At 40.2% G+C, this 27,772-nt stretch overlaps 1 protein-coding gene across 18 annotated transcripts in view; it reads left to right on the top strand.

Annotated features, from left to right (window-relative positions):
* ppfibp2b (PPFIA binding protein 2b) overlaps positions 1 to 27,772 on the top strand; it is a 96,721-nt gene that overhangs the window by 24,678 nt on the left and 44,271 nt on the right. For 17 of the 18 annotated variants that reach the window (XR_003221186.1, XR_003221188.1, XR_003221187.1 and 14 more), the window contains exons 2-4: positions 3,911 to 4,015; positions 8,785 to 8,993; positions 27,208 to 27,294. Coding sequence is in view for 15 of the 18 variants with exons in the window: in XM_019360798.2 (XP_019216343.1) it covers positions 3,934 to 4,015; positions 8,785 to 8,993; positions 27,208 to 27,294 (378 nt within the window). In the remaining 3 variants the exon portion in view is untranslated. Of the gene's footprint in view, positions 1 to 3,910; positions 4,016 to 8,784; positions 8,994 to 17,469; positions 17,695 to 27,207; positions 27,295 to 27,772 lie in introns of those variants that run through there. The other variant, XM_025909450.1, reaches the window with a different exon arrangement.

The following is a 27,772-nucleotide window of genomic DNA, read 5'->3' as shown; positions in this document are numbered from 1 at the left end:
ACTCAGGTGAGAGAGCTGTCAACACTGAGGAGGGTGTAGCTGTAGGAAACAGGTCACATTTATCTCCACGTTTGACAAACATGTTTTTCTGGAGTGCATCTACGATCGTGGGAAAAGGCGTGTCTGTTTTCTCACATCCATGAATGAGCAAGCCTGTCATGTTCACAGACACTACCTAATTGCTCTTTGATTGTTTGACTGTAACAGGCGACTGATGGGATATCAAACATCTTAAATAAGCTCTCCAGTATGTACTTTCCCTTTTTAATAGCTTCTTTCTGCAAAGTAAGTTTGAAAATTGTCATCTTAGTCAAGGTGCTTTAAGAAAGCAGTGAAAAGTTATGATGAAAGTGAAAATATATTAATGAGCTTTTCAGTTAGTGTGTGAAGCAGTTTCAGTGTGACACATCTCTTTAGCAAGAGCAATCTATCCACTCACGCAAACTCAGAGGCTCTCACACGCATACACACACACACACACACACACAGACACACCCTGACCACTCAACCCTCTCACACAGAAACTTCTCTGCGCAGTGGATCTTGTTCTTTACACTTTGTATAGTCAGCTCTGTGGAGGACAGTAATCTCTGTGTATCAGCACCTTTACATGCAGTCTCACTGTAGAACTGTGATTACCTTAGTTTCACACACTCTGGCCCTTTCAAACTCTCACACACACACACACACACACACACACCCACACACACACACACAGTGGACACAAAGGCGATGTTGTTCTGTCGAGGTCAACAATGCAGCTGGACAGAGACAGTGTGTCACAGTATCTGAATGGTGCTATCACCCTCGGCCTACACAATGCTCATATGGAGTCATTTATAATGAACATAACACTGGGCATTATTTAAACACACGCTTCTTCATCTGTGCAACAAATGCACACTGTAGTTCTGTCCAGTTACCAAAAAGTAATGTTGGGGTAGTCATTTGTAAAAAATCACGCAGGTTTAAACCATTTAAAAGTCAGTTTATTCCCGCAGAATGGCAAAATTATGCAAGCCCGTTTCCGCCACTAAAGAAAAAAAGTATCCAGTCAAAATTTCAAGAAAGATAACTTGAAATTTCATGTTATTTTCTCAAAATTTTGACTTATTAACTCGAAATTTTGACTTATTAACTCAAAATTTTGAGAAAAGTAACTCGAAATTTCAAGTTAGCATTGCCAATCAGTATCAATCCAATCAATCTGCATGAATTACGTCATGTCCTTGTTACCCGGAAGCTGAAGCCCTCAGCTACAAATGCTACAGCTAAGCTACCAGTATTACAGCCAGTCATGAATGCACAAATTTTCAGCGCGGCTTCACAAATTATGAAATCCTTGTGTTATTAGCTGAATCACAGGGCATTACTATCAGCAAACATACTCTTGTTGCGATCCGGTTTTGAGTGCTCATTCCTCTACGCCAGGGGTGCCCAATCCTAGTCCTCGAGAGCTACTTTCCTGCAGCTTTTAGATTCATCCTTGTTCCAACACACCTGAATCAAATGAATGTCTTGTTATCAGGCCTTTGCCAAACTTGATGGCATGCTGAAGAGGTCATCAAACCATTTGATTCAGCTGTGTTGGAGTAGGGATGCATCTAAAAGCTGCAGGACAGTAGCTCTCGAGGACTAGGATTGGGCACCCCTGCTCTACGCCATATCCTTCCGGGTAACAAGACAATGAAATTTCGAGTTACTTTTCTCAAAATTTTGAGTTAATAAGTCCAAATTTTGAGTTAATAAGTCGAAATTTCAAGTTACGGATACGAGCTTCCATACAAGATACTACAAGCACAGTCATATTTACTAAAAGTAATAAACAAAAGGACCTTTGGATGTTCAGTCATCCTATTATGTTCTCTTAATTACAGTAGGTAAAGTCATTCATTCGTATTTGTCTCTGTACCTACTCTACCCTGCTGTGTTATTATTATTATTGTTATTATCATTGTTAAATTTTAAATGCTTTTAAAGGCTCCATTAACCCCTGGAGCAGTAGCCGCCTGCAGCGTACTGCACAGCTCCAGAGACAGACAGCGGCCAGCTTTGCTGTTTTTTGGGTTTTTTTACAATCAAAAATTCATTTTATTCGTATTTCATCAACTCACACACACAGACACACGCACACACACACACACACACACACACACACACACACACATCACATTACATCATGGGGAATCTTTGGGGAATTCTGACAGTGTCAGAGTAATGACAGCATCTTACAGAGTAATGGCAGCATGTTACTGTAATTCCATTCAGTGTGTTTCATGCTGATTTTCATTGTCACTTGTCATGATGATGCGCCAGTTGGTGCTAATGCAGATGAGCATTAGTGCGCTTTGCAGGGGGGTTTATTCTCCCACGGCGTTAGTAGATTACATCATCGTCCTTCCTCTTAGATTTGAACATGATGATGTCTGTTTGTTTGTAAGCTGGCATGACAGCGTGACAGCAGGGTGAGAGCCTTGAAGGAGAGATGACAGAAAAGGGATGAGTGCCAGGAAAGGAGGGAGGACTGGGAGGGCGGAAAAGCAGGAAACAAGGATGTCAGGAGTTGGAGGGGCAGCCGGAGGCGGTGATGATGGATGGAAAGCCATGGCTGTTCTTGTAGGTTGTTCCTAGTTACATGTACGCTGCCTCTCTGCATGCAGGGAGGATTTTTTAAAGACTAGTGAGTTTGTGGGTTATATCTGTGTCTGTAAAATAAAACAAAACACAAAACAGTGACGTACGCTGTGTCAATGCGAAAACCTCAAATCTCAGCAAAAAGCCTGAGAGAGATTTTTAATCAAATTAAAAAAACATTTAGACATTTAAACATTTATCTTCATTTTTTTGGACCCTGATGGTGACTGATGGATATTGCAGCTTTAGTGGAACGTAACTCTTTCTTGTCCTGTGAGTCACCGTTAGGGATGTTTTTATCACCTGGAGCTGTAAAAATGTGTTTGTTTGTTTTTTAACTTGAAATCCTTCAGACAAAGTTAAATTGTTACCACAGATGTTTTATGCCTGTAAAATTAAAAAACCAAAAAAAAACCCATTGATGGAATTAAATTTTTACTAGGGGTGCACCAATATATCGGCCTATTGTTGTTGTTGTTATTGGCCCTGTTGACCGATACTGGCAGAATTTATCGTTATTATTAGTAATATTAAAATCAGAATCCACCATCCATCCATCTTCTTCTGCTTATCCGGGGCGGGGTTGTGAGGGCAGCGGCCTAAGCAGAGAAGCCCAGCTTATCCAGGGAAACACCAAGGCGTTCCCAGGCCATCCGAGAGATTATCAGAATACTTAATCCCTAAGGAAATTATGTGGTTACAGTTGCTCCAAGACAATAAGAACAGTTACAGACTGAACTAAATTAAATAATTCAATATATTACAACGTTATAAAATATAAGGAATAGCTCTAATATATACAACAGCTCAATTTTAAATATCCAGAATATTACATAGATTAAATATATATGCTAGATCTTTTACTCTAAACTGTAAAACTTTGTTATTTGTTATTTTCATATTAGTTGCCAAATACAAAAATCCATCAATTTTAAACTGGTGAAATGTAAAAAAATCATGCGAAAAGCTGTAACTACTTTGAAACAGACCAGTTTTTTTTAAATAAAGATTTGTTTTCTTAGCACAAAAATGATCAGATTTAGTCTTCTTTTGTATTTCTATATGAATATGCATAACCTCTGGGTAAGTAAAAAGACTGCAATGCAGGAAACCTCCCAGTCTCTAGGAGCGGTGTAGCACCGGTGTCTTTGTTTTGGTTTGGGGAACCACTCGCTGCTCCAGAAATCCACAAATATATATTTGTTTTCTGTCAAAGTCTCGAGTACGTTGTACAGCAAGTTACTACTTTACTTATTTTTTTTTATTTCTTCTGTAGAACATCAGAACACCTGAGATCTGATGCTACCTGCCATCACCATGGAAACAGAGGCCAGTCACATGCTCGAGGCGGCACTGGAGCAGATGGACGACATCATTGCAGGTAAAGGCTAGAAAGCAACAGGTGTAAACTTTGAGTTAGTCTTTAGAGGTGAGTGGAAGTCTCAGCATGTCAGGAACCAGTATCTGCACACAGGTTGGCTTCTCCAGCACCGTGCGCTACAACTAAGCATCATCTGGTCTGTATTAACGCTGTAACACTGCTCTGTACTGCTGTTGTAATTTGGGCAATTAGTGATTATTACTGAGAACTAAAGTGGAAACTTTGTGCATCAGCCACAGCAACGTGATACACAAAATGCGTTTGCTGGCACCAGAAGCATCCAGAACGTAAGTGGTATATTTGTTGCTACTCATAGACTGTATGTTAAAGATGGACTGAACCACTATGACGTCACCCACTCTGGTTCATTTTTACCACTCGGCCGTAAAAGGCTGATGGGGTATTGCCGAGTGGGTGAGGTGGGCACCCAAGTTCGTGTAAGTCATAACTCGGGAATAAAGCAACGTAGGAGTTTCAAGTTGATACCGTAGGCGTATCTGCTAAAAATCCTGGATGAGTCTCAGTGACCGTGACCTCAAGGTCAGAGGTCAGAGGTCAAATTTTCTGAAAATCTCTGAAAATCTTAGAAATGCTATAACTTAAGAACAATGCGATAAAGACTTTTTAAATTGATACGATAGGTGTGTCTGCTAGGAGGCTGAGAGGTAGCACTGGCCGCGGCCTGTATTTTTAAAGCCTTGGCCTGAGCTTCTTGTTCATTGCTATCTGAAACCAGGTGTCAGCATGCTCATGCATTAGTAGCTTGTCAGGCAGAAAATAGACCTGCTCTGAAGCATGCCCTACTTTATCCTCCTTCTGAACACTGATGGGGAACATAATTTACAAAGTGAACATTATTTTTGGAGTATTTACTGAGATCACATATCAAGGAAACCCAAGGGTGGTTTTCCCTTCTCCGTCTATACAGCTGGAAGTCTTTGTGATTATGGAGCCAGAGTCGCTGCCCTTGTAAATTGTCTAATCCATCTGATTCATATAACTTCAAGCTTGTCGATTTATTTGTCAATACTGGTTTTTCCCTGCACCCAAAATTGATCAGGACCCAGTAAGGAAGCAGACATGAGAGCTGAGTCGTTTGTGGCAACTGTATCAATAAAATCTTGTCAATATCCATCCCCAGTCGTAAGTATATGTGTGACAGTGCATTTGTATTTATTTTTTTACAGTAGAGCTCCAGGAAATGATTATTTACATTATTGAAAGCTTCAACTTATGACAAGCAAACACATTGTCAAGCACATTGTGTAACCTATAAGGTCAAAGGTCAAAAGGGCTACATGAGTGCAGATTGTTTACCATTTTTCATCCATACAATATAACTTACTAGAGCTAAAAATTATATAGTTCAGTGTTTGGGTTTGCTTTCAGTTCAGCTCATACCTTTTTTGTGATCCATAAGTCAAAATTTTGGGTTATTATCTTAAACTTTTGACTTGCTAACCCCAAATTTCAAGCTAATTTCTCAATTTTGAGTTATTTTCTCAAAAGTTTGAGTTAATAAGATAAAATTTTGAGATATTAACCCCAAGTAACAGTGTATAATTTCTGACCACAGCAGGTTAATAAATGGCAGGCTTGTAATGGTGAGACGGCCTCGTTTTCTGTGTTTGTGTGAATTTTTGTTTGTACAGTATAACAAAGGCCATGTTTGTTGCAGGCAGCTCAGCCTTGGACAGAAAAGATTAGACTGACAGTGGGGTAAATGTTTAATGTGACCGAGCAGCATGATGTGGGAAAAAACATCGGTTCAGTCACAGGGCGAGGGAGAGAAGGACCGACGCGGAGGATTTCCTGTGAATCCGTCACAATCAGAAATGTTTTGGTCACTAATGAAAGTAAAATTTTGGCAAATGGTAAACTATTAGTAGTTACTTTATTATCACTTGTGGTGACTGATGAAACTGTTTTGATAGTGAGTTAATCATTTTATGTAATTTTCTCATATGCTGGATATCTGTGGGAACTTCAATCAATCAAGTAATCTTTAAAAATAACACTGTCGTTTATTTCCAGTTCTTTAGGCGAGGCAGTTCATCAATTGAGAAAATAATCAGCAGATGAAATAAAATTGCAGCTGTATTCTCACAGTTGCCCTGCGACTTGTTTTCACACAGAGAAGTGGAGAAAAGAGGCTTTACTGCTATCATTGTTGTAACTGTTGTTACTATTTGCCTTCAGTGTGCTGATCTCACCCAGGCCTTTGAGCTTGCTGTTCCGGCTCTCACTGACCACAAATAGAAAGACATTAAAAATGCCATTAGCGATAGCATCAGCCAGTCGCTAACGAGGAAATTAGAGCCACTTATCAGGAATTTAGATATGTCGGTCATATTGCATTCCATGATCACGACAGCTTTTTCTGTGCTTTTGGGGTTGAAAAGCTTCTTGTGGTAATACTTGTGAAAGCACTCTGCTGGTTAACGATTTCGGTGTTGGTGTTGTTTTTGATCTGTTTGCAGGCAGAGGAGTGGCTGCAAACCTTTATCACAGCTACCTTTTAATACGTTGTCTATGTGCTGCCTGTCCTGGGATGTAGATGTTATCAGACGCAGACGGGTCACAGAGTAAAGGCTGTTAATGATGCAGAAATAAACTGTTAGGACTACCTCTGAAATTAAAACGCTTTACAGTTGTAATCAGTTACATACACATTTACTAATACAAGGCCTTGACAGTGTACTAAGTAGCGGGCAACTTGAACTTGTCATTGCATCACAATTTGCATGCTTTGCTTACCTGACATCATGTATGAAACACCAGCTTCCAAACTGGCGATTTTATTTTAGCTGCAAAATGTCAAAATCTCGTCTCTCACTATGTTTCTACCACCTTCCACCTTCAGCATCCACCTTCAGACTCTGGGGGACATTCCCCAGTTTGAACTGATATCAGTGTTTTTGTGTTTGCTTTTCCAAAGTAAAATTAATCTTAAATTTGTTTCAAAGTGTTAATAAAGGATTTGTAAGAAGTGTATTATTGTAGCCAGTGTTGGGGAGTAACGGAATACATGTACCTGCATTACGTATTGAAAATACAAAATATGAGTAACTGTATTCCGTTACAGTTACTGTTTAAAAAGGTGGTATTCAGTTACTTTGTTGAAAGAAATGGATTACACGGCGGTCTTTCCTGTTTCATATGTTAGGCTATGCCCTCTCTATTTTTGGTAATTCCATGCTGGTGGTAACCCAAACAAAACAGACATTAAGAGGCTTTAATGCCTGGGTCTCAATTCCGCGGCCCACATAATGACGTGATGAAATATTTTAAAAAATTATTATTCAAAAAATTAATTAATACAAAGGCAATAGGTAGAGTGTAAGCATGTAAATATAATAATAACCACTGCAGCCAAAAAGAGTGCCTGACGAGCCCAGTTGTAAGTGAGCTATTAAGACTCGGCTGTACACTGTGTTCCTGTTTTCCTCTGAAACAATAAGTTCGGTTGGAGCAGCCTTTCAACACCTCTCTCTGTCTCTCGCTAGCAAAGTTGACCCAGACAACAAAGTAAAGCTAGTTTTCTGCTACGAGCCCAACACGAACCCTGTGTATTAGCCAGAGGTCCCTTTACTACGGTTCAGAGCCGCGGACCTGTTTTATATACGCGCGGAATAGTTTCCTGTACAAGATCTGCAAAAAGTGCAGCCTTACCTAATGTCCAGCCTACTGTTAGTCTTTTATATTAAGATTTAAAAATCTAGTTGCTATTGGTATGGCGAGTAGCCTTCAGTAACAGTAATAAATCACACAGAAATAGCATGATAATATATTAAGTAATCCAAAGTATTCAGAATACGTTACTCTCACTGAGTAACGTAATGGAATACGTTAAAAAATAAATTTTTGGGCATGTATTCCGTAATCTGTAGTGGAATACATTTTGTAAGTAACCTTCTCAACACTGATTATAACGCTCATGTCTCCAGGGTATGGTTATAAATGACAAAACAGAACAAATTATAGCCCAGAAGCACAACTTCAACAGAAAAAGCAACAGGAGACACATTAAAAACACTGTCTCCAAAATAAAGCAGGAATCGACTAGAAGTGAGAGATGAGACCGTGGACAGGGCAACACAGGAAGCACAGGGAACAGACACAATGAAGGATATCAGATTAACTCAACACAGGAAGCTAAACCTTTCAATCACTCTATAAAATCCAAAGACTGTGACAAATCTAAAAAAAATATATAACTATTTTCATTCCAGATTTGTCTTGTTTTTTTTTTCTTGTAGTGCAGATAAAATAATTCACTTTAAGAATGCTCAGCATTTCAGCTGAAATGTCAGCGATGAGCTTTCTGAGACATCGCACATTAGAAGCAGTTCTGACATAGATACCAGCTCAGTGGTGCTTGAGCATCCTGGATTTTCTCTCTGCTTACTTTATTTCAAATAAATGTAGTCCCTGTTCAAACCCATGTGTAGCTTAAACTCAGTCTCTCCATGATAAATGCACGCAGGTTGTTTGTGTTGCGTGCTCTTTTGTTAATTTTGGGCTCTGTTTGCTGTTCTGAAGCCTCTGCAATGTGTGGCTGTTGTTTTAGAGCCACGATTGCTTAAGTGTATCCAGATGTTTGTTAGCGTGGGCCATACAGTGCAGGGAAATGATCCAGGTGACACATGGACAGTTTGGAGGCCATGTATCTGAAAGATGTATGGCTCTGATTAAAGTTTGACTTCCTTAGTATTATTAATGTCCTCTAATCCTCTCCTCCCTCTCCTCCTCCATCACTCACACACCAGGTTCAAAAGCAGCAGCGATGGAGTTCTCTAACAGCATGTATGACCTGGGTTCCCCCGTCAGCGCTGGACCGCTTCAGGTCCTTCAGTTAGCTGAGGACCTCAAACTTTCCTTGGAGCTTCAATCCACCCAGGAGGAGCGAAACAGCCTCCGAGCACAGCTGCCTGCAGAGACCGCACAGGCTCTTGTAGACTGGCTGCAGAGTGGAGCTGTGAGTACACTGTGTGATTCATTTTGATGTTATCCGTCATTTCAGTGTTGATCGTCTTCTACAAGCAGTGTTTATGCACAAAGTTGTGGCATCAAATGGAAACGTGACTTTTCCTTTGTCTGTATTTGAGTTTGTATCAGAGGATTTCAGTGTGATGGATCGGCTTTGACTCTTTATGCCATTGTTTGCACCGTGTTTAGTCTCTGCAGCTGAAAATGAGCATCATTCCAGACTGGAGAGTCTGCTCAGCTCATTTTGTTATTCTCGCCTTCTAAGCGTGACAATTCCTGTGTTCTTGTTCCCGTAAAGCATTTTTATATATTTGTTTCTTCTAGTTGAATTTTCAGGCCCTTTATGTTTGTTAGTGCACGAACGAGGCTGAATGGCATTTTACATGCACCAAGTCTCGATGCAGCCTTCCCACTTATTAGTGCGGTTGTTTAACAGTCTTGGATGTGTATATAGATTCTTCCATGAAAAATCAACAAGTGCATACTGACTGTTTTTTTTAATAGACTGATAAAAATGTTCATGAATTAATTAAATACTTATTAAATATTTAATGTGCAAAGAAACCATAGAGATTCTGTGGGGGGGGGGTTCAGCATTGACTCACATGTCGCATGTTTGTGGTGATTTCTTCTGATGCTTGCAGGGGAAACCCTGAGCCTAACAAAGGCATGAACTTATTAGTACGCTTTTGTGTACATGTTCAATATCTCAGGTTTACTGAGATACTCAAATTACATTTCACACTTAGAAACTCAAGTCATCAGCAAGATGACAAGCTAGCAAACACTCCTTTGCTTTGGTGCTGGGGTAAAAATGATCGTGTAGCACATACTCGATACTTAATTTACTTGCAATGAACTAAAGTGCCGGACAAATTATTATCAGCTAGTTGAAAAGTCAGCTCGACAACTGGATTACAGTTCAGTCTGAAGTATGACCAGGTCAAATACCTGTGAGCTTAATGCATTTGATATTATTTTCTGTATGAAATTAAATAAGGCTGTGACTATGTGATGGCAAAATGACTTCTGACCTATTGTCACTCAAAATCCCACAGCCAGGGCTGACAGAGCCATAGTCTTAAAGCTGACGTTTGTTCATAAATTGGACACGGTATTTGTTAAATTAATTTTTATTTGTGTACAGAAACTCCAGTTAAGCGCTGAACAGTGGTCTTAATGTTTCTGATGTAACATTTTCATTATGTTATATTGTATTTTTCTAATTTTCTTAAGCATATAGTGATGTGAGTTTTTTAACCTTTCCTGACAATCCCGGTGACTTATTTCCTCTTCAGGAGAACCAGGAGAAAAAAATCAGACTAATAACTCATCAAAAACGCAGGAAAGAGTCAAATTTAAACACAGGTCAATGGACAAGGTTCACAGATGTCTATACAAAAACTGCATGCAATGCTGCTTAAATGGAATTGTGCATAACATTGCATTCACACATTGTCAGACTCGCAGTGCTAGCTCCATCAGCCTTTTTTTCTTGCAGGTTAACTTTTTAAGTCATGCAGAATGCAGTTACACACTTGGTACAGACTACATACAGCAGGGAGGAATGACTCATGTTCATACGGATGGCTTTGCACCGGGAGTGCTACCATCTACCGGCTTTGGTTAGTGGCAGGTGGCTGTTTAACATCATAGATCCAACAGCTAACTGGTGCTGTTCATTAATAAATTAGGAGCCGTTGGTTACATTCACCCATGTTCTGAAAGGGGGACCCTGAATGTGTGTACTACAGCTGTGTGATATTTCAGGCTGGACGTAGCGATGAGCAGACAGACTGCCATCCGTAGAGCTGGAGCGCTCACTATCACACGCTTTGTGAAATCTGTTTTGTCTCTCTCAGTAAACCGGGAGTTCATTGAGCTGTTCATTTTAAATTTGCAGCGAGACTCTCGCCATCCTAAGAGATTACACAGATGGGTTAGAAATTTGCACTGTATGCTCAGTGTACATGTCTCTGTGGAGACAAGTTATGTTTACTTGCACTCAGAGCAGAGTAGACTGGCTGGAGATGCAAAAGTAATAGCAGCCGATTTTTTGTTTGTTTTTTTAGAGGAGGATAGCATCTGAAAAATGAAATCAGACATGCAAAATGTTAACAAAAAGAACCAGATGTTTTGTTTTTTGTTGAAGGCTCTCTTACAGGGTCAATATTTATTTTTAAAGTAAGTAGATCAGAGTGCGTAAGTAAAGAAAAGCTGGATTCAGCTGTTCGGTCAGCAGTGATTAGTGCAGGAGTGCTGGTTCAGGATCACAAACAGACTTTGCTTTCATTAGTGCTTTTTGAAAGTCATTCAGATTCAATCCAAATCCAAAGCAGGTTTCTTTAATCTGCGTGTGGTGCGGAGGGTGCTGTAGCATGTGCTAGTAAAGACGAGGCTGCCTGCGTCTCAGAACTAATGGAAACAAGATGTTCAGCTTTGAAGTTGAGTATGATCATATTCAGTGATTTGACAGTGAGGGAACTCACATGCAAGTAATGCATTATCTAGTGTTTTCACAGCATGGGGACAGTTGCCTTGGGGTCAGAGGGGTCAGCCGAAAGGTCAGAGCAAGAGGAAGAGGAGAGGAATTTGGCTGCTGTGCTCCAGAATAGCTATTCTCTGCTGCACAGGCTCAGCATGTCTCTGTGAGGATGAGCTCAGGGCTCATTTGGTCTCTGTCCCAGTCTGACATTTCATCTATTCCTGCTTTCTTTCTTGCTCGCTTCTTTTCCTTTTTTGGTTTCCTGCTTGTTGTCGTGCTTTTCCTACAAAGTCATACTTAAGCTAATTTGGCATTGACAGCTAGACATATAGAGTGGGCCAAAGACAGGGCGATACAGCCAAAGTTACCCTACCGATGTCTAACTTCAGCTTTAATGCATCATCTGAAGTTTGGTTATGTATCAGTGAAACATGTTATCAGGATGTGTTTTACTCCATATATATGAATGAAAGCATTTATTTTCTTTTCTACACTAAAATACTTTTCACATCACAGGTTACCACTCAGAATGTTTCATCTTTATTAACCCTTTCATGGATTTCAGCAAAAAGGGAAATAAGCGGAGAGATTTAGGACAAGTTCCATTAGGTTCTCCTCAGAGACATCATTACATCTCCATTATTATCAACTTCCTGTGCAGCTTTCCCTCCCTCACACCCTGTCTCTGTCCTGTGTGGCCTCTCAGCCAGTCCAAGTTCTCTGTTTATGTATACTCTTTACTATTTTACCCCCCTCTCTCTTTCTTTTCCTTCATCCATTCTTTTTCACTGTGTAAAGCTACTGTTCTTGCTCACTGATACTTTGCATTTATGGACACATTCCATTTAGTTTTTAATGCAAGCTTGTTTGTAAATGAGGTAGTTTCTATTTAGGCACTCAAATGTCTGTCGAGAGGATTGGATTGCTCAGGGCTGCTGCTGTAAGGTAGGTCTAACTGCTCCAATACATTATAGCAAGTGTGATATGGTTTGATGTTGGAGACCTTGCAGCTCAGGCAGTGGATCTTTTGGTATTTTGTTAAAAATGTAGTTTTTTGACTTTCCTGCTTTTGTCATTTATGTGAGGTTGTTTTCTTCTTCTGTTGCCGAGTTTTGTCCTGCAGCAGTGCAAAGTTTTACGCACAGTTATTGAGATGGAAAGTAGATCTTGGAAAGCAGCGTTTTGGACTCCTACTTTGTTTCAACAGCAGATGTCTCACATGTTGCACTCAATCACTGGCCAAGCCTCCCTCCACCCCTCCCTTCCTCCCTCTTGCCTTCTTTGTTTCTTCCTCTCTTTGATTCACTGCTGCTTTCCTCCACAGTGCTGTCCCACATTTCAGTCCAAGTTCAGTGTGATGTGCACAGTGTTGTACGTGACACTTTTGGCTTTATTAATATGTTATTTTAATTCATGCGGCCCAGCAGCACGAGGTGGGTGTTTTACAATAAGGTCACCATTTAAAATCTAACACTGTCTGGAGGCTGTTAATCATCTTCAGTGCCAAAGGCTTTTTCCCAGTGCATTAATACAGTATCACTCCAGTTCCCTGCTTCTTCTTTTTAAGCATTTTATTTAAATAAATACTCAAAGAGGTCAAGGTAGAAGAATTACTTGTTCTTTCTGTTGCACTCCCTTTGGTGAGTTTAAAATTTTAAGCAAAAGCCAAAACTGTATTTGATCCAGAATACACCGTTCTCCCTTCCAAGTATTTTTATTCTTTTGAGTCTTCGGACCACTGCTTTTTAAAAAAAATTGCTCTGTGGAAATGTATTTCTCCTCATCCACGTCATCCACTGGAGTCCCTTTGGTAGTTACTATACACCCAGCATCACAGGTTAAACTGCAGATGCTCAGGAGGAAGTACACACAAGGTGACTTCAAGTTAAAAACACTGTAGAGGATTCAGGAAAATGACTTTGAGGAAAGAGAAGAAGCAGAAATAAACACAAACATGCCTTTCTTCAACTTGGAAAATTCATGCATTAATACAGAGTGTTCAGGTTTTGCGCTGACCGTCTTGTCAAACCAAGTAGATATCCTAATCTAGCCACTTTTTCCAGTTGTGCAATTGTAGAAGGTTGTTAGTAACTAAACAAGACAAAAACCATTAAAAAAAGTTCCTGTTAAGTTATCTGAGTCAGTAGATCAGGGATTAAGGAGTTAAGTGTGGCATTTCTTTACAGGAACAGTGTCTCACTGAGTCTGGATAATCCACAGTCAACAGTTTCCAGAGGGACTGTTCCTGCAGTGGAAAGCTGCTAACATTGCCTGCAAATTTCAATAGCAGATGAACAAAAGCCTGGCAGATAATCAAGGCAGCTAGAATGTAAGGCTGGCTGCTCCCTCTCATGCTCATCCTGTCCACCTTCTCCCCCCTTCCTATAGCCTGAGCAACAGGATCAAAGTCAGTTGTGCTCTGCAATTAGTCTGCACCCCACGGCCTTCTCTCCAGAGCATACTTCACGGTGAAGCACACACTCACACATGTAAACACAGGAAGCATCATAAGTGTATTTCTGGCAGGAAGTTGTGATAGCCGGTGACTGCTGCTCATTACTGCTGACCCACAGATGGTTGTCTCCTGTCTTCTTCACGGAGATGAACATTTTCAGTTTTCCCCAAACCTGCTGAAGAGTAAATATACAAAAAATACTGAACTGTACAATTTGTGGTATATATAGAAATACAACTATACAAGTTCTTTCAGCAGAGACTGATAAGAGTTTATTAAAAATGAGATGGAATGAAAGAAAATAGGTCAGGATTTTGCTTTTACAGAGCCAGGTCCCAGATTTAATGTTTTCATTCAGTAGTTTATTATTTTGTTATATTTCTTTGTTTGTTTTTGTATTTTTCATTGAAAAATTGATTCGTCTATAATACAGTCATGTGTTGACAGAAGATGCCAGAATACTCTGTGTAGCTTCGTACCCTATTTAACGTTACACATAGTAGTGCGATTTATTACGTGTTTTCTGCCCGTCCTGCAGGCTGACAGTTTTGAATTATAAAGATTTTTTTTATTTTTTCTTCAACAATTTTTACACTTGAATTTGAAGGAGTGGGTAGAACTATTAAGAATTTAAAAGTAAGAGAGAAATATCGGGGAGCTGTTTTACCCTCAGCTGATTTTGGTTCCCCTTTTGTTCCCTAAGCACATCGGTTAAAACCGTTCACTGCATGTAAACAAGGTTAACTGTGGTACAGACATTCTCTTCATGTATGGAAGACAGACATAAACTTGAAGACCTTTGACAATCTCTGAGAGTGACTGCAGTCGTCAGGCTGCGACTGTTTGCAGAAATGTTTGCTCCTATCAGGTGACCTGAGCTTGTGATCAAAGTGGTCATGAGTGTTCAGCACCCTCAGGGTGTAGGGAACTAATTAGTCACCACAAGTTGTGATGAATTAGGAGCTATCTTTGTCAAACTGAATGTGTCCAGTGTTCAGTGGTTTTTCGTTTGAGCCGAAGTTTGCTCGGCTAATGTCATCTCAGGATGGTGCTGCATGATGGTGATTATCCCTCTTGTTCACAGTATTCACAGAGTATTTTCCTTTATTTGATAAAATACTGTCATTTGGTATCCAAATGACAGTGCAAAATATTGCAATACTATGTTGTAACTACATGCCACCCTGTAAAACGATTATATTTGGGGGGTTTAAGTTTTCTGCCTCATTTGAAACACCTATAATATGTTTCCCTTTCATCATTTTTATATTTTTCACCGTTCTCCATGGCCCCTCCCTCTAACTGAGGTCGGCGGCACTCAGTCAGCACGGTAAGAAGAAGAGTTCAGTGAGCAGAGATTATTGGAAAGAAATGAACATGATTTAGTGATGTACAGAATTTAGATAGAGGTATTTGGCAGTTAGACCCTGATGGCTGTGTCGGTGTTAGGGATTAGAGCAGGACCTCCCGGAGGCTGCTGGTGGAGGTGAAGATGGAGGCTTGAATGGAGCCTGAGAGATGAGAGGCAGTGATGGGGAGGAGGCGGGTTGCATGAAGGCGACCGCAAAGGAGAAATATTTAAAGTACGCGGCGAGAATGCTGATTGGTCTGAACAAGGCTGGGAGAAAGATGATTGGACTAGACCTAGGGCTGTTCGATATAACGATATATATCGGATGACGATATGAAAACGTCTATCGTTTCATTTTACGCTATCGTTTGTTTCGTGGTGTCGCAAAATAAACTGTTTACGGCAATATTTTTTCATTATTTTGATGGTCACTGTAGTGGCTATATTAATTTCCTAAAGTTCTCTCTTTCTCTTATATTTAATATAACCACACTACAGACGGACAAGCGCTTGTTTGTATGCGTTGTCGTTAGCAACAACGACGGTAAAACCACCGCATGTCTGCTTGTTTATTTTCCACATAAACCTTTCACAATAAAGCTCAAGATCCTGTTGAGACTTTTCAAAATAAACTGAATCACGTGAAAGATGCAGAGTTTACGGATGAGAAGCAAAAAAGAGCCGTCAGGTGCTAAAAAATAAACCTTAGACTCAAATGTTAGAACAGGCTTTTCTCCGCAGCACGCTGTGTAATAAATACTCACAAAGAAAACAGCGGCTGTTACAGCTTATGTCTAAAAATGTATCATTTCATGCAGCAGTTAAAACACTCGACTCCAGGTACGCGACGCCCAGCTGGAAACACTTCACACAAGTCGAGCTGCCCGACATTCACAGAATTTACAGAAAATGTTACATTTTTGTGATTTATATCGTTATCGGACGATAGATGTCTTAATATCGGGATATGAGATTTTGGTCATATCGCACAGCCCTAACTAGACCACTGATGTCACAAACAGCTTGACAGCTTGTAAAAGTGGAAGAGATTTGAAGCTCAGATTTAGCCGGCAACACCTGGGAGCAGACAGATGTGAGACCGTAGATCTACCTTATTGAACTTGCGCATAAGCTTCGTTAAAATGATGCATGAGACAGACCTTCTACTTGAGCGTGCACAGGAGCGTGAAAGCGGCAGAAAGATTGTATTAAGAGACAAAGTTGGAGGAAGAAAGCCTGGCTATATCAAAATTTACAGTATTTTGACTTATTACAGCTCTATTTTCAGTAATACAAAGCACGACTCCATGAAATTCTAGTTTACATCCAACTTTTTTTACATTTTAGGACTTGAATCACCTGTAATCATCTGCACAAAAGCGATATTTGTTACTGGGGTTTGTGTGGCTGTAAATAAACTTGCTGTTCAGACCAAATGGCTGACATTGTTGTGGTGGACTGTAAAATACACAGGAAATGGAAACCTGAGCTAAAGGGTTTAAACATGGAGAGGCTCACACACAGAGACAGATGGACAGGAGGCAAAGAAAGTGAGGCAGCGTCTCCCGGCACTGTGACTTAATTAAAAGAGCACACGAAAAAAAAGGAGGGAGACGGACCTCTTGGCATGATTTGTGTTTGTGCTGACAGTACAGCCTGTTGCTGCTTTGCCCACTTATCTGACATCAGATGCTGCTGCATTAGAGGCTACATATGAGAGTGGGAGAGAGGAAACATAGGCCAAGACTGAGACACAAACAGATGACAGGGAAAGAAGAAAAACGGCAAACCCTCCCACCGCCCCCCTCCTTCTTTTTCGGCTTGACCATTTGGCTGTCAGATGGACCTCGGCAGAGAGCGAGAGAGAAAAGAGGGAGAACGATTCAAAAGTGAAGAAAGGAAGAAAAGAGAAGGAGAAGGGGAAAGGAAGGAGGGCAAAGGAGGGGGACCAACAACTCCAACCAGAACGGGAATAGAAGAGGGCATGGAGGAGGCAGAGAGCGTCCAGGGAAAAGGACAAATAAGTTGGAAAGTGAACAAGGGGAGTAAGTAGGGAGAGGGAGAGAAAGAGAGGGACAAAACAGTGGGACTAAAGAAGGAAAGAGAGGAGTAGGAGGAGGGGGACCAAGCAGAGGGGAGTTTTCCCTCTGAGGAGGCAGAGATCATAAAAAGCCCTCCTCCACAGCTGTGAACATCGCAGTCACACGCACACTTGCATGACAGTACTCACATGCTGCAGCAGTTTGCTCAGTCCACTTTTAGTTTGTAAAACTTGCACAAAAGACACACTCAGAGGCTGACAGTCCCATAAGAACACAAGAAAATAGGCAGGGCAGCAATGGGCTGGGAGCATGGAGACTCCCATTGACTTCTACAGACACTTCTCCTGGCTGAAAAAGGTGAGTTAGGGTTTGTTTTATTTTCATGCTCCTTCTCCTGCGTCTTCTTCTTCCCCCCTTTTAAAAAAATATTTGTGTCTGTCCATGTTGCACATTCCTTTCATTAGACTGATGCCTCGGAGGAAACTTTTAGTTGGAAACAGAGAGAGGGGAGCGATGTTTGAAGGGGAAGCTGCCGTCGCAAAGCAGTTGTTCCACTTTAGATGCCTGTCATTGTCCTGCTGTTATTGTTTTATTTCCTGGCGACAGACTTTCTGATGTAATTTCCCTCAGCCCAAGAGCTGGACTGCATCTCCAGTTGTTGTTGTTGTGTTATGAAGGCACGCATCCACGAGGACTGCGTTATCAGATTGGAAATATTATCAGCTGATTGTTGTTGTCAAAGCAGTGTCTAATGCTCCGGGGGTTAAGCAGAGAGAGACTTAGCGCTGCAGGATCTGTATTGTAAAGACATGTGAGCAAGTCTTTAACTGATGAGATGCCACTTTTGTCTGATTTACTTGGGTGTATTTAATTCCTCTTTAAAATCGTGAAGCTCTGCTGCTTTTAAGCATGCTAGTGTTTTACATTATTTCAGTTTCTTTCTTCAAGATGTGACCTTTAAACTAACGTTCACAGATCATTCACAGAGTTCCAGCAACTGCTAAGGTCAATGGCAAAGAGCACAAGGTGACAGTAAATCAACTTATGCTGTTTTGGTTGATGCCTCTCTGTGGGATTTGTTCTGTGAATATGTATGATAAGAATTTAGTTGTGCAAAAAAGAAAAACAGTCTCCTTTCATGCAGAGTTTTCTGCACTGAAGGTGTCGCTCTGTCTCTTTTAAGGGGTTCCTTCACATGCTTAAAAGATTTTGCTGCATTTTGCCTCATTCACATCATTCTGCATGACTTCCTATCTGTTTCTCTAATATCTAGCATTTAACGCTAACACTTTATTCTACTGGGTCTTCTCTGAAACAGTGACTCATCAGATTAATAGAAAGTTTAAGCCTGTCAGTGAGTGGCCGTAGACTTCTATGAGCCTTGTGTCATTTTGATGGATTATTATTTCATTTTTTGCCACAGTGGACGTATATTTTGAGAAGTGACTCTTCACCAGGGCAGAAAATGTGTAAAAACAGGCTCTGTGTTTGACTTCTTGAAGTAGACCTGGACTGAAGACATGTTGGCCAGTCTGCACTTCGTCACACTACTTCAAAAGGCTGTGAGAGGGTCAGGACTTGGTTATAAGGTTAGATAAGAGCATCTTACCACTTGGCCACCATCTTGAGATACACTTTTAGGAACGTTATTAAGTCAGTTTGATCTTTTAGCTAAATGAATGAGATGAATAACTTTCATTTCAAAGTTTACTGGGATAAAAAATATCCATCCATCTTCTACTGCTTATGCAGGTCTGGTAGGAGGGTTCAGCACTCTAAGCAAAACAGCACAGACTTCCCTCATTGCGTTCATGAAATCACCAGTCAAGAAGTTTGCTAAACTTACCCCAAACTTTTGGTTTATTAATGGCACAATCTAGAGCACTGATACAATCAATCGTCTACCTTCAGTGCACTGAACAAATGTGATGCTACTTCATGTTATAGTTACAGTTGGAAAGAGGAACTTGGATGACAAAGTTAACCATAGACTGAACCAATAACAGTAGACATGCCGATAACGACCCAGCTGAAACTGTCCTGAACTCTGTTTTGCTCTGTCAGTGCATCTTTGTGATTTTTAGCTGCCTCTTACTGTTTCAAATCGTCCAACAGATTTCTGTTCAGGATTTGTTTTACTGCCACATCCGCATCTTATAATGTATCTGAGGTGGAATGAAGTTAGGGGTGGAGTGAAATAGCATTAAATAAATGAACCCTTACAAAAGGCTGTGATGCAGGTACACTGATATACACAGATGCATCTGTGTGTGAGGATGTATATCTGAGTTCTTGTGCTTGCTGTTGACCTGGCCAGCATGTTTGAAATAAACATTAGCATGTTAAGAGGTAAAACTAAAATAATTTAACAATATTTATGCAAGGTATTCACTGAATCTCTTTTCTTACATTTTTTTCTTTTAATTTGTCTCTTGGGTCCAAATAAAGTAAATAGTCCAACTTCAGTCTATTTTGTTAAAAATGGAATGAAGCCTTCGTTAACGAAGCAGATCAGCCTGACGTCAATGCTAGCCCACGTGAGATACTCTCCTGCTCATCCTATTGGCAGTCTCATTCTGGCAGTTATAACGCTCATCACGCTGCTTCAGCCTTCATAGTTGCTTTGCGACTCACTTCTACTCTACAACTGATCCACCTCAGTGTCGTGGATATGATCATTTATTCTTGCTTTGTTCTGTGGGTGGGTGTGGGCTTTCCACATATGCTCAGAGAGCATCACAGGGTCCCACAACAGCAAAGCTGCTGTGTTCCAGATATGACAACAGTGATAAACCAGTTTATTAGACCAGTGTAAGGTTTTTTTCCTTAAATTAACCAAAATATTGTTTTATTTTTCTGTAATGATCAATGCACCAGTATGCAGAAGTTCAGGCCTTTTGACTTTCTTCTGTTAATTATTTTTATTCAGTTTCACTCACTTCTCTCGATATTAATTGTGTTTTATTGCTGTACAGCACTTTGTGGCTTTTATGTCTTTGAAAAGCACCATATAAATAAAGTTCACTCCCTTACTTACTAATAGGTGGTCTGATACATTTGTTAAGCACTGTACATATTTACTTCAGATAATGAGGACCAAATTAACAAAGAGTTTTAAAGTTCAAATTAGGTGATCATTTTGTTTAATCAGTGTGTGATGATTATTTCCAGACAGAGAAAAGTCCAATTATTTTAGTAGTGTACTAAACCAGCTATCATTCCCTTCTCCCACACTGCCAGCTTGGTCCTGTTTCCTTTTTCTTTGTCTTTTTATAAACAAACGTAACAGTAAACAGCTGTTTTCATCTTCGAATTGCTGAGGCTAACGTGATTATAGTGGTAAGATCAAGATGATGGTTAATCAAACTTGGATCTGGAGAAACAGAAATGACAATTCATCCTAAATGTCACTGACTCACCTTCAGATTCACTTTCCACACTCAGTGGGACTGTTTACTGTCAAGCTGAGCAGACATCAAATTGAATTGGACTTTAAATTGCATTTAGAGACACTGTGGTGTGACTAGAGAGAATACCTAAGCTAATGCGCTGCACACGCTGCTGCAGCGCTAAATCGAATGAGCACTCACGACTCAGATTAGAGGCAACGAGGGACGAAACCAAAAACTAAAAGCATTTGGTTTTGGATAGAAGGTCAGGCTTTGACTTTGAGCAGTAAAAATTCTACATGAATTTTGTGGACGTACATGTTGCCTGCTTACAGAGCGCTGACCGTTGGAGCACTTTTATGTGAATCACTAAAAGTAGGTGGGTAGTGTGCTGCATGTTGTCATGCATTCTTAGACACTGGGATCATGCACGCCACTGTATGTCATTACAGTTCCACCCATTCCACTGGCCACAACATTTATTGTGACTACACCGAGAAAAGTACGACTATAATAAAACCAACACCCTCTGTATTCATTCCAGTGTAATCATTTATATTGAGTGGATACTGTTTCCTCTCCTCTTGTGCAAAGCCTTGTTAAATATTTGGTCAGCTGCAGTGAAGTGCACTCACTTTATATAAATTGTACTAAAACTATGATTATAATTTCATTAGTGTTGAATAAAATATGAATTTTGTGGTCCTGTTTTTTGAGAGAACATCCTGAAAAAACAGTATTTCGTATTTAGCTCTAAATGATTGAAATATTTTCTTGGCTGATTAGGGGAATTATTATCATAAATACCTAATATATTTGAATAAAAATGTGCTATGTAAGCAAAAACCGTTCAAGGTAATGGGTCAGTATTTATTTAACTGATGCTCCACGCTGTTTTTACTTGTACTGGAAGTACTTTTACTTCATGATACAAACTGAAACACTTCTAAAAACTTAATATTTTCTAGGTTCACAGAGAGAATCTGTTTAATTTAATTTTTACTACTACTAATATTCGAGTAATTTTCAGCTAAATTTCCCAGATTTATTCAGAAGTGCTAATGGGAATCTCAAGGAAATTAACTGAAAAACAACTGCAGTGCTGTAATACATAATGATGGTGCAAAGACATTACGCTGTGGCCCCAAACTGTCTTGCTCTGTCCATTCTCACACAATCCACCAGGCGATAACAGATTGATAAAAACAGACTGGCCTGGTTTCTTTTATCGGTCCATTCAAGCGCTGCGTCATCACCACCCTGAAATGGCTTTGCTTCTCTTTGGTCTTCTGATGGGAAGATCTGTGATCACAGCAGATTTCCCACTGGATTGAGAAACTGTAAATGTAACATTATTACAACCTTACATTTTATAACTTAAGAGACACTCTGAAAGAAACAGTTTGTCGCCCACCCCCTTTCTACCCCGTCTCTGTTTAGTCTCAAGTCTGATAATGGGTTTAATGCATCCATATGGTCCGCGTCAGGTGACCTCGCTGGTGTACATCCTGTGACCTCAGTTTCAGACAGTTCATCGAGGATTACAGGCTGATTTTAGGGTTTTTCATCTGTGCGCTGAGACGGCCTGAGAGGGATGAAAGAGACTGATAAGGTTTTGGAAGCTCACTAATGTGCCTTGAAGCTAAAGTTTACAGTAGTTGTTGTGGCATCAGATAAGAGTTTCAGCTAAAAGCACAAAAAAACCCTCGATGTTTACGTTTTCTTCAAAACTGGGTCATCGTCATGATAGTAGGAAAGGTCGGCTTCTTGTAGCAAACAGTTACATTTACACTGCTGCATATTTTAGCCTAAAGGCGTTTTATATATTTATTTTTTTTGGACTTTGAAGCTAGTTAAGCCAATCGTAGTTTAGACGGGTGTGGAGTGGATTTTTGGCAGTAAGAGGCTTAAATGTTGATTGCTTAAATGACAGTAATGGTTGTGGGGATTGTTGGCAAATCTGGGCCCCCCTCAAATCTTTAGGGACAGATGCAGAAAGTTCCACCGACACACAATCATCATTGTACAGGAAAACACTGCAGATGCCATGATCAGCATAGTTTGTGGTTAAAAATTAAATATCATTTAATTCCACCAAAAACATGCTGAGATTTTCTTGAAGAAAAATATTTAACAAATGAAATATATATTTTTCCCCTCCTCTCTGGACTGTCTCATGCCCTACAGAACTGGATTTCTGGAACATGGACACATTTCAGTGTTTAGTTCTTTGTAGTAATGTTAACATGCAGATTCCCTTTAAAATGTCCCGATCAACCTCAGCATTCATTTAAAATGCGATTTGAACTCCTACAGGACAAATGCGACCATTTCATGTTTGCAAATTGGTTGTTAACTTAAGTTTTAGTATCACCAGTGGGATGTTTGATGAATACACCTACATGCTGCTGATGGAAATGCAATCAGCGGTAACCGAGTTCAGTACTTCAGATATTAAAACAAACTAATTGTTTTAGCAAATATGTGCTAACAGCTGAGGTGAACTGCAGTGCTGAGTGACGACAATGTGATTTAACTACTACAAGTGACATTTAATTTAAATTCAGGTCTAAATTTCACACACAGTCTTGATATAGTCAATTCAATTCAATTCAATTCAATTCAATTCAATTTTATTTATATAGCGCCAAATGACAACAAAAGTCGCTTCAAGGCGCTTCATATTGTACAGTAGATACAGAGAAAAGCCCAACAATCATATGACCCCCTATGAGCAAACACTTTGGCGACAGTGGGAAGGAAAAACTCCCTTTTAACAGGAAGAAACCTCCGGCAGAACCAGGCTCAGGGAGGGGCGGGGCCATCTGCTGCGACCGGCTGGGGTGAGAGAGGGAAGACAGGATAAAGACATGCTGTGGAAGAGAGACAGAGATTAATAACAGATATGATTCAATGCAGAGAGGTCTATTAACACAGTGAGTGAGAAATGTGACTGGAAAGGAAAAACTCAATGCATCATGGGAATCCCCCAGCAGCCTATGTCTATTGCAGCATAACTAAGGGAGGATTCAGGGTCACCTGGTCCAGCCCTAACTATATGCTTTAGCAAAAAGGAAAGTTTGAAGCCTAATCTTGAAAGTAGAGATAGTGTCTGTCTCCTGAATCCAAACTGGAAGCTGGTTCCACAGAAGAGGGGCCTGAAAACTGAAGGCTCTGCCTCCCATTCTACTTTTAAATACTCTAGGGACAACAAGTAAGCCTGCAGTGTGAGAGCGAAGTGCTCTAATAGGGTGATATGGTACTACAAGGTCATTAAGATAAGATGGGGCCTGATTATTTAAGACCTTGTATGTGAGGAGCAGGATTTTGAATTCAATTCTGGATTTAACAGGAAGCCAATGAAGGGAAGCCAAAACAGGAGAAATCTGCTCTCTCTTTCTAGTCCCTGTCAGTACCCTTGCTGCAGCATTTTGGATTAGCTGAAGACTTTTCAGGGAGTTTTTTGGACATCCTGATAATAATGAATTACAGTAGTCCAGCCTGGAAGTAATAAATGCATGAACTAGTTTTTCAGCGTCACTCTGAGACAGGATATTTCTAACTTTAGAGATGTTGCGCAAATGGAAGAAAGCAGTCTTACATATTTGTTTAATATGTGCGTTGAAGGACATGTCCTGGTCAAAAATGACTCCAAGGTTCCTCACAGCATTACTGGAGGCCAAGGTAATGCCATCCAGAGTAAGAATCTGGTTAGATACCATATTTCTAAGATTTTCAGGGCCGAGTACAATAACCTCAGTTTGATCTGAATTAAGAAGCAGAAAGTTGGTGGCCATCCAGGTCTTTATGTCTTTAATATATTACCAGAACGAACATCAGTTCATTTACAGCAGTGACTGCTTTCTGTCATTTTAGGTAGAAACAGATCTATACTGGACTTTTGGGCTGGTGTCAATACTAGTTAGGTTCATACTTTTATAACATATATCCACACTGGATGTTTGGTGGTGAGAGGGAAAAACACAATCAAACACGTAGCAGCAGGTGCAAGTGAAATTATCTTTTGAATATCATAAAGCAGCCAAGTAAACGCAGACATGGTCGAGACGAGCACCAGAATGGAGAAGAGAGGTGGTTTAAGTGACTCTGAACATGACACGGTTGTTGATGTCAAACAAGGTGGTCGGAATATTTTAGAAACTGCTGATCTACTGGGATTTTCCTAAATGAAACAGGGTTTGCAGAGCCTGAAATGGTCTGAAAAAAGAAAACACCCGGTGAGTGTCCTGTGTGACAATGCCCAGCTGATGTAAGACGTCAACAGTAACTCAGAGACTCACTCCTTACAACCAAGATTTGTTGAAGAGCACTTCTGAATGCGCAACACTTCAAAACTTGAAGCGGATGAACTACAGCAGGAGAAGACCACACCAAGTGCCTACCTGAGTACTATTGCTGATCACATACATCCCTTTAATGACCACAGCGTACCTTATCTTCTGACGACTGTTTCCAGCAGGATGGCACGCCATGTCTGAAAGCTCAAATCATTTCAAACTGGTGTCTTGAACATGATGATGTGTTCACTGTGCTCCAACGGCCTCCAGAATCACCAGATACCAATCCAGCAGAGCACCTTTGGGATCTAATGGATCAGGAGATTATCATCATAGATGTTTAACTGACAGCTGTCATGTCAGTATACACCAAAACCTCTGAGGAATGTTTCCAGCACCTTGTTGAATCTGGTTTAAAAAAAATAGCCAGATTTCTATTAATGGCAAACATATTGTTTAAGCTCCAGTTTTAAGAGCTCATTCGGTTTGAGCTGTAATGTAATATTGCTGTTTCCCACACAGCCCTTGTTTGGCATTGAAAAAATGTTACTGGCCAGTGTACATCACTCTGTTTCTTAACATTATGTAGGGTTAGCACAAAGCTAAATCTCAGCTGTCACAAGCCTAGCATGCAGTTTAACAGGCCTGCAAATGCATGCTGCTTTAGCCAAAGTGTTTCTAACAACAGGTGGTATTTCTAATCTTGCTGACAGAAGCAGAAAATATCATCGTATCATAAGAATGTTTTCCTCTCTTTCCAAATGTTTGCAGCAGCATGTTGAGGAGCCAGCAGCATTCAAACACATTCTGACTGTTAAAGCTGAACAGAGAAATGGAAACAGGACAGACATCATCATTCAGGAATAAAGCCATTTAAAATTGTTCGGCTTGACTTTCATTTTCACTTCCTGAGTTGTGGAGTGCATAATTCTGCCATAACCTTAATAGCAGGGCACTCAGGAACTGGCAAAAGAACTTCTGACCAAAGGGAAATGTCTCTTTCACTGTGTGCATGTTCTTAAGTTCACATTAGAAAGCATTTCTATTTCGAGACAGATCCTGACACAGCTTTTTCTCCTGACAGGCTACTGCAAATACATTGATAACTGATATGTTTTGTTAGACTTACAGTAGTCAGAGATGAAAAAGGTGGAAATTATAGCACAAGCTTTAGCACAATGTCGATGACTTGGCTCCACTATCCTGCTATTTCCAGATTAACAGGAGTCAGATGAGTCAGATGATGTTTCATAACTTCGTATCATGTGCTTTGTGAAAAATGTGTATTTATACAGCATCGGCTCTGTGAGTTCCTTGTGCAAGAGTCAGCAGTCTTGCCCAGACCAGCTCTGGACATTAAGCGAGAGGATTATGTGTACAGCTTGGTTCTTTGAAGCATCAGCAGCACAAAAATCAGCAATATTCTGACATTTATATGCATTTAACATTAACAGCTAAGCCATGTTATTGGCTGTTTATAATCTTACTGTGTAGATATTTCAGTCTGACTAGCTGTAATATAACAGTTTACACGTCAATTCAACATTGGCAATATGTATGTTTGCTGGGTCATGCTTTTTGCTTTTGTTCAGAGTATCCCAGACAAAGTAAATAAGCTATTTTCTGACTTAAACAGAACTTTTTATAATATATTTGTGCAGTTTTGTGAATAATAGATGCTCTTTTCTGTTTTAGAGAACCCAGTTGTGTTTGGCTTATGAGTAGCTAGATGAAATTGCCCCTGTCTTGGGGAAGCCCATCCTCCTGTGTTTGTTGGGTGGTAAAGGTGTAATTCAGCATCAGAGCTGCCAAGATTAGCTTCCACGTGCCAAACTAAGATGTTTAGGATGAGCAGGCATCTATTCATTTGTGGTTTAGACAAATAAACACTCATTAGGACGCTTTTGTTGCAGGCTAATAAGTTGTCATCTCTACCTCTTACATACACACCAAAAAAAGCCACTGACTAAAATCCACTAACAGAAGCTTGGAAACGGTCACCTTGGCTACCTTCATTTTTTCTATACAGTCTTTGGTGTAAACAAGACTGCAGTTTTGCTGATTTAGGGACAGAGGATGTGCCTCTCTGCTTCACTGCTTGAAGATAAAAATAGGCCATCCCTTATCTTTCATCTTTAACCTCTTCATGAACTTGTGTGTTTCTTCTGTGTGCATTTGTCCAGGTGAACCTGTGTTCTCCAGCCAACAATGAAACTTACCAAGAACGACTGCTTCGCCTAGAGGGAGACAAGGAGTCTCTGGTGCTACAGGTCAGATATTTCTTATCTATCTAAGTTATAGACAACTGAACATTTAATACAAAGACACATACAGTATGCACGCAACGTGACCTGTGCTGCCTGTGTACTTTCATATCACATTTTTGGAGTGTATTTTTTCTTTGCTGTCCCACTTTGATTGTTCAGATATGGTTGTGGTTATTTTGGCATGCACAGCTACATCTAATTTTTTGATCCCTGCCATAATGAGCCAGGAGACTGTCTGGCAGGATTTGTTCCATGCTGGAAAAACATCTTCTCTTCTAATCTGTAATCCTCCGAGTTCAGATATTTCGTGTTATTTCATAACAAAACATGTCCGGACACCTTCCAAAGCATGTGAGGGTGTTTACATACTACTCGTGCAGTAACCGCCAGCGTCTAGTCGGCTGCAGTAAAGATGATTATATGTCATCTAACTATATGATGTCAGGAGGTGCTCTGTGCTGTCAAAACTCTTTAATAGCCA

This window comes from Oreochromis niloticus, linkage group LG7, assembly GCF_001858045.2.
Source record: "Oreochromis niloticus isolate F11D_XX linkage group LG7, O_niloticus_UMD_NMBU, whole genome shotgun sequence".
Lineage (NCBI taxonomy): Eukaryota > Metazoa > Chordata > Actinopteri > Cichliformes > Cichlidae > Oreochromis > Oreochromis niloticus.
This window is presented reverse-complemented; position numbering and strand designations above follow the sequence as displayed.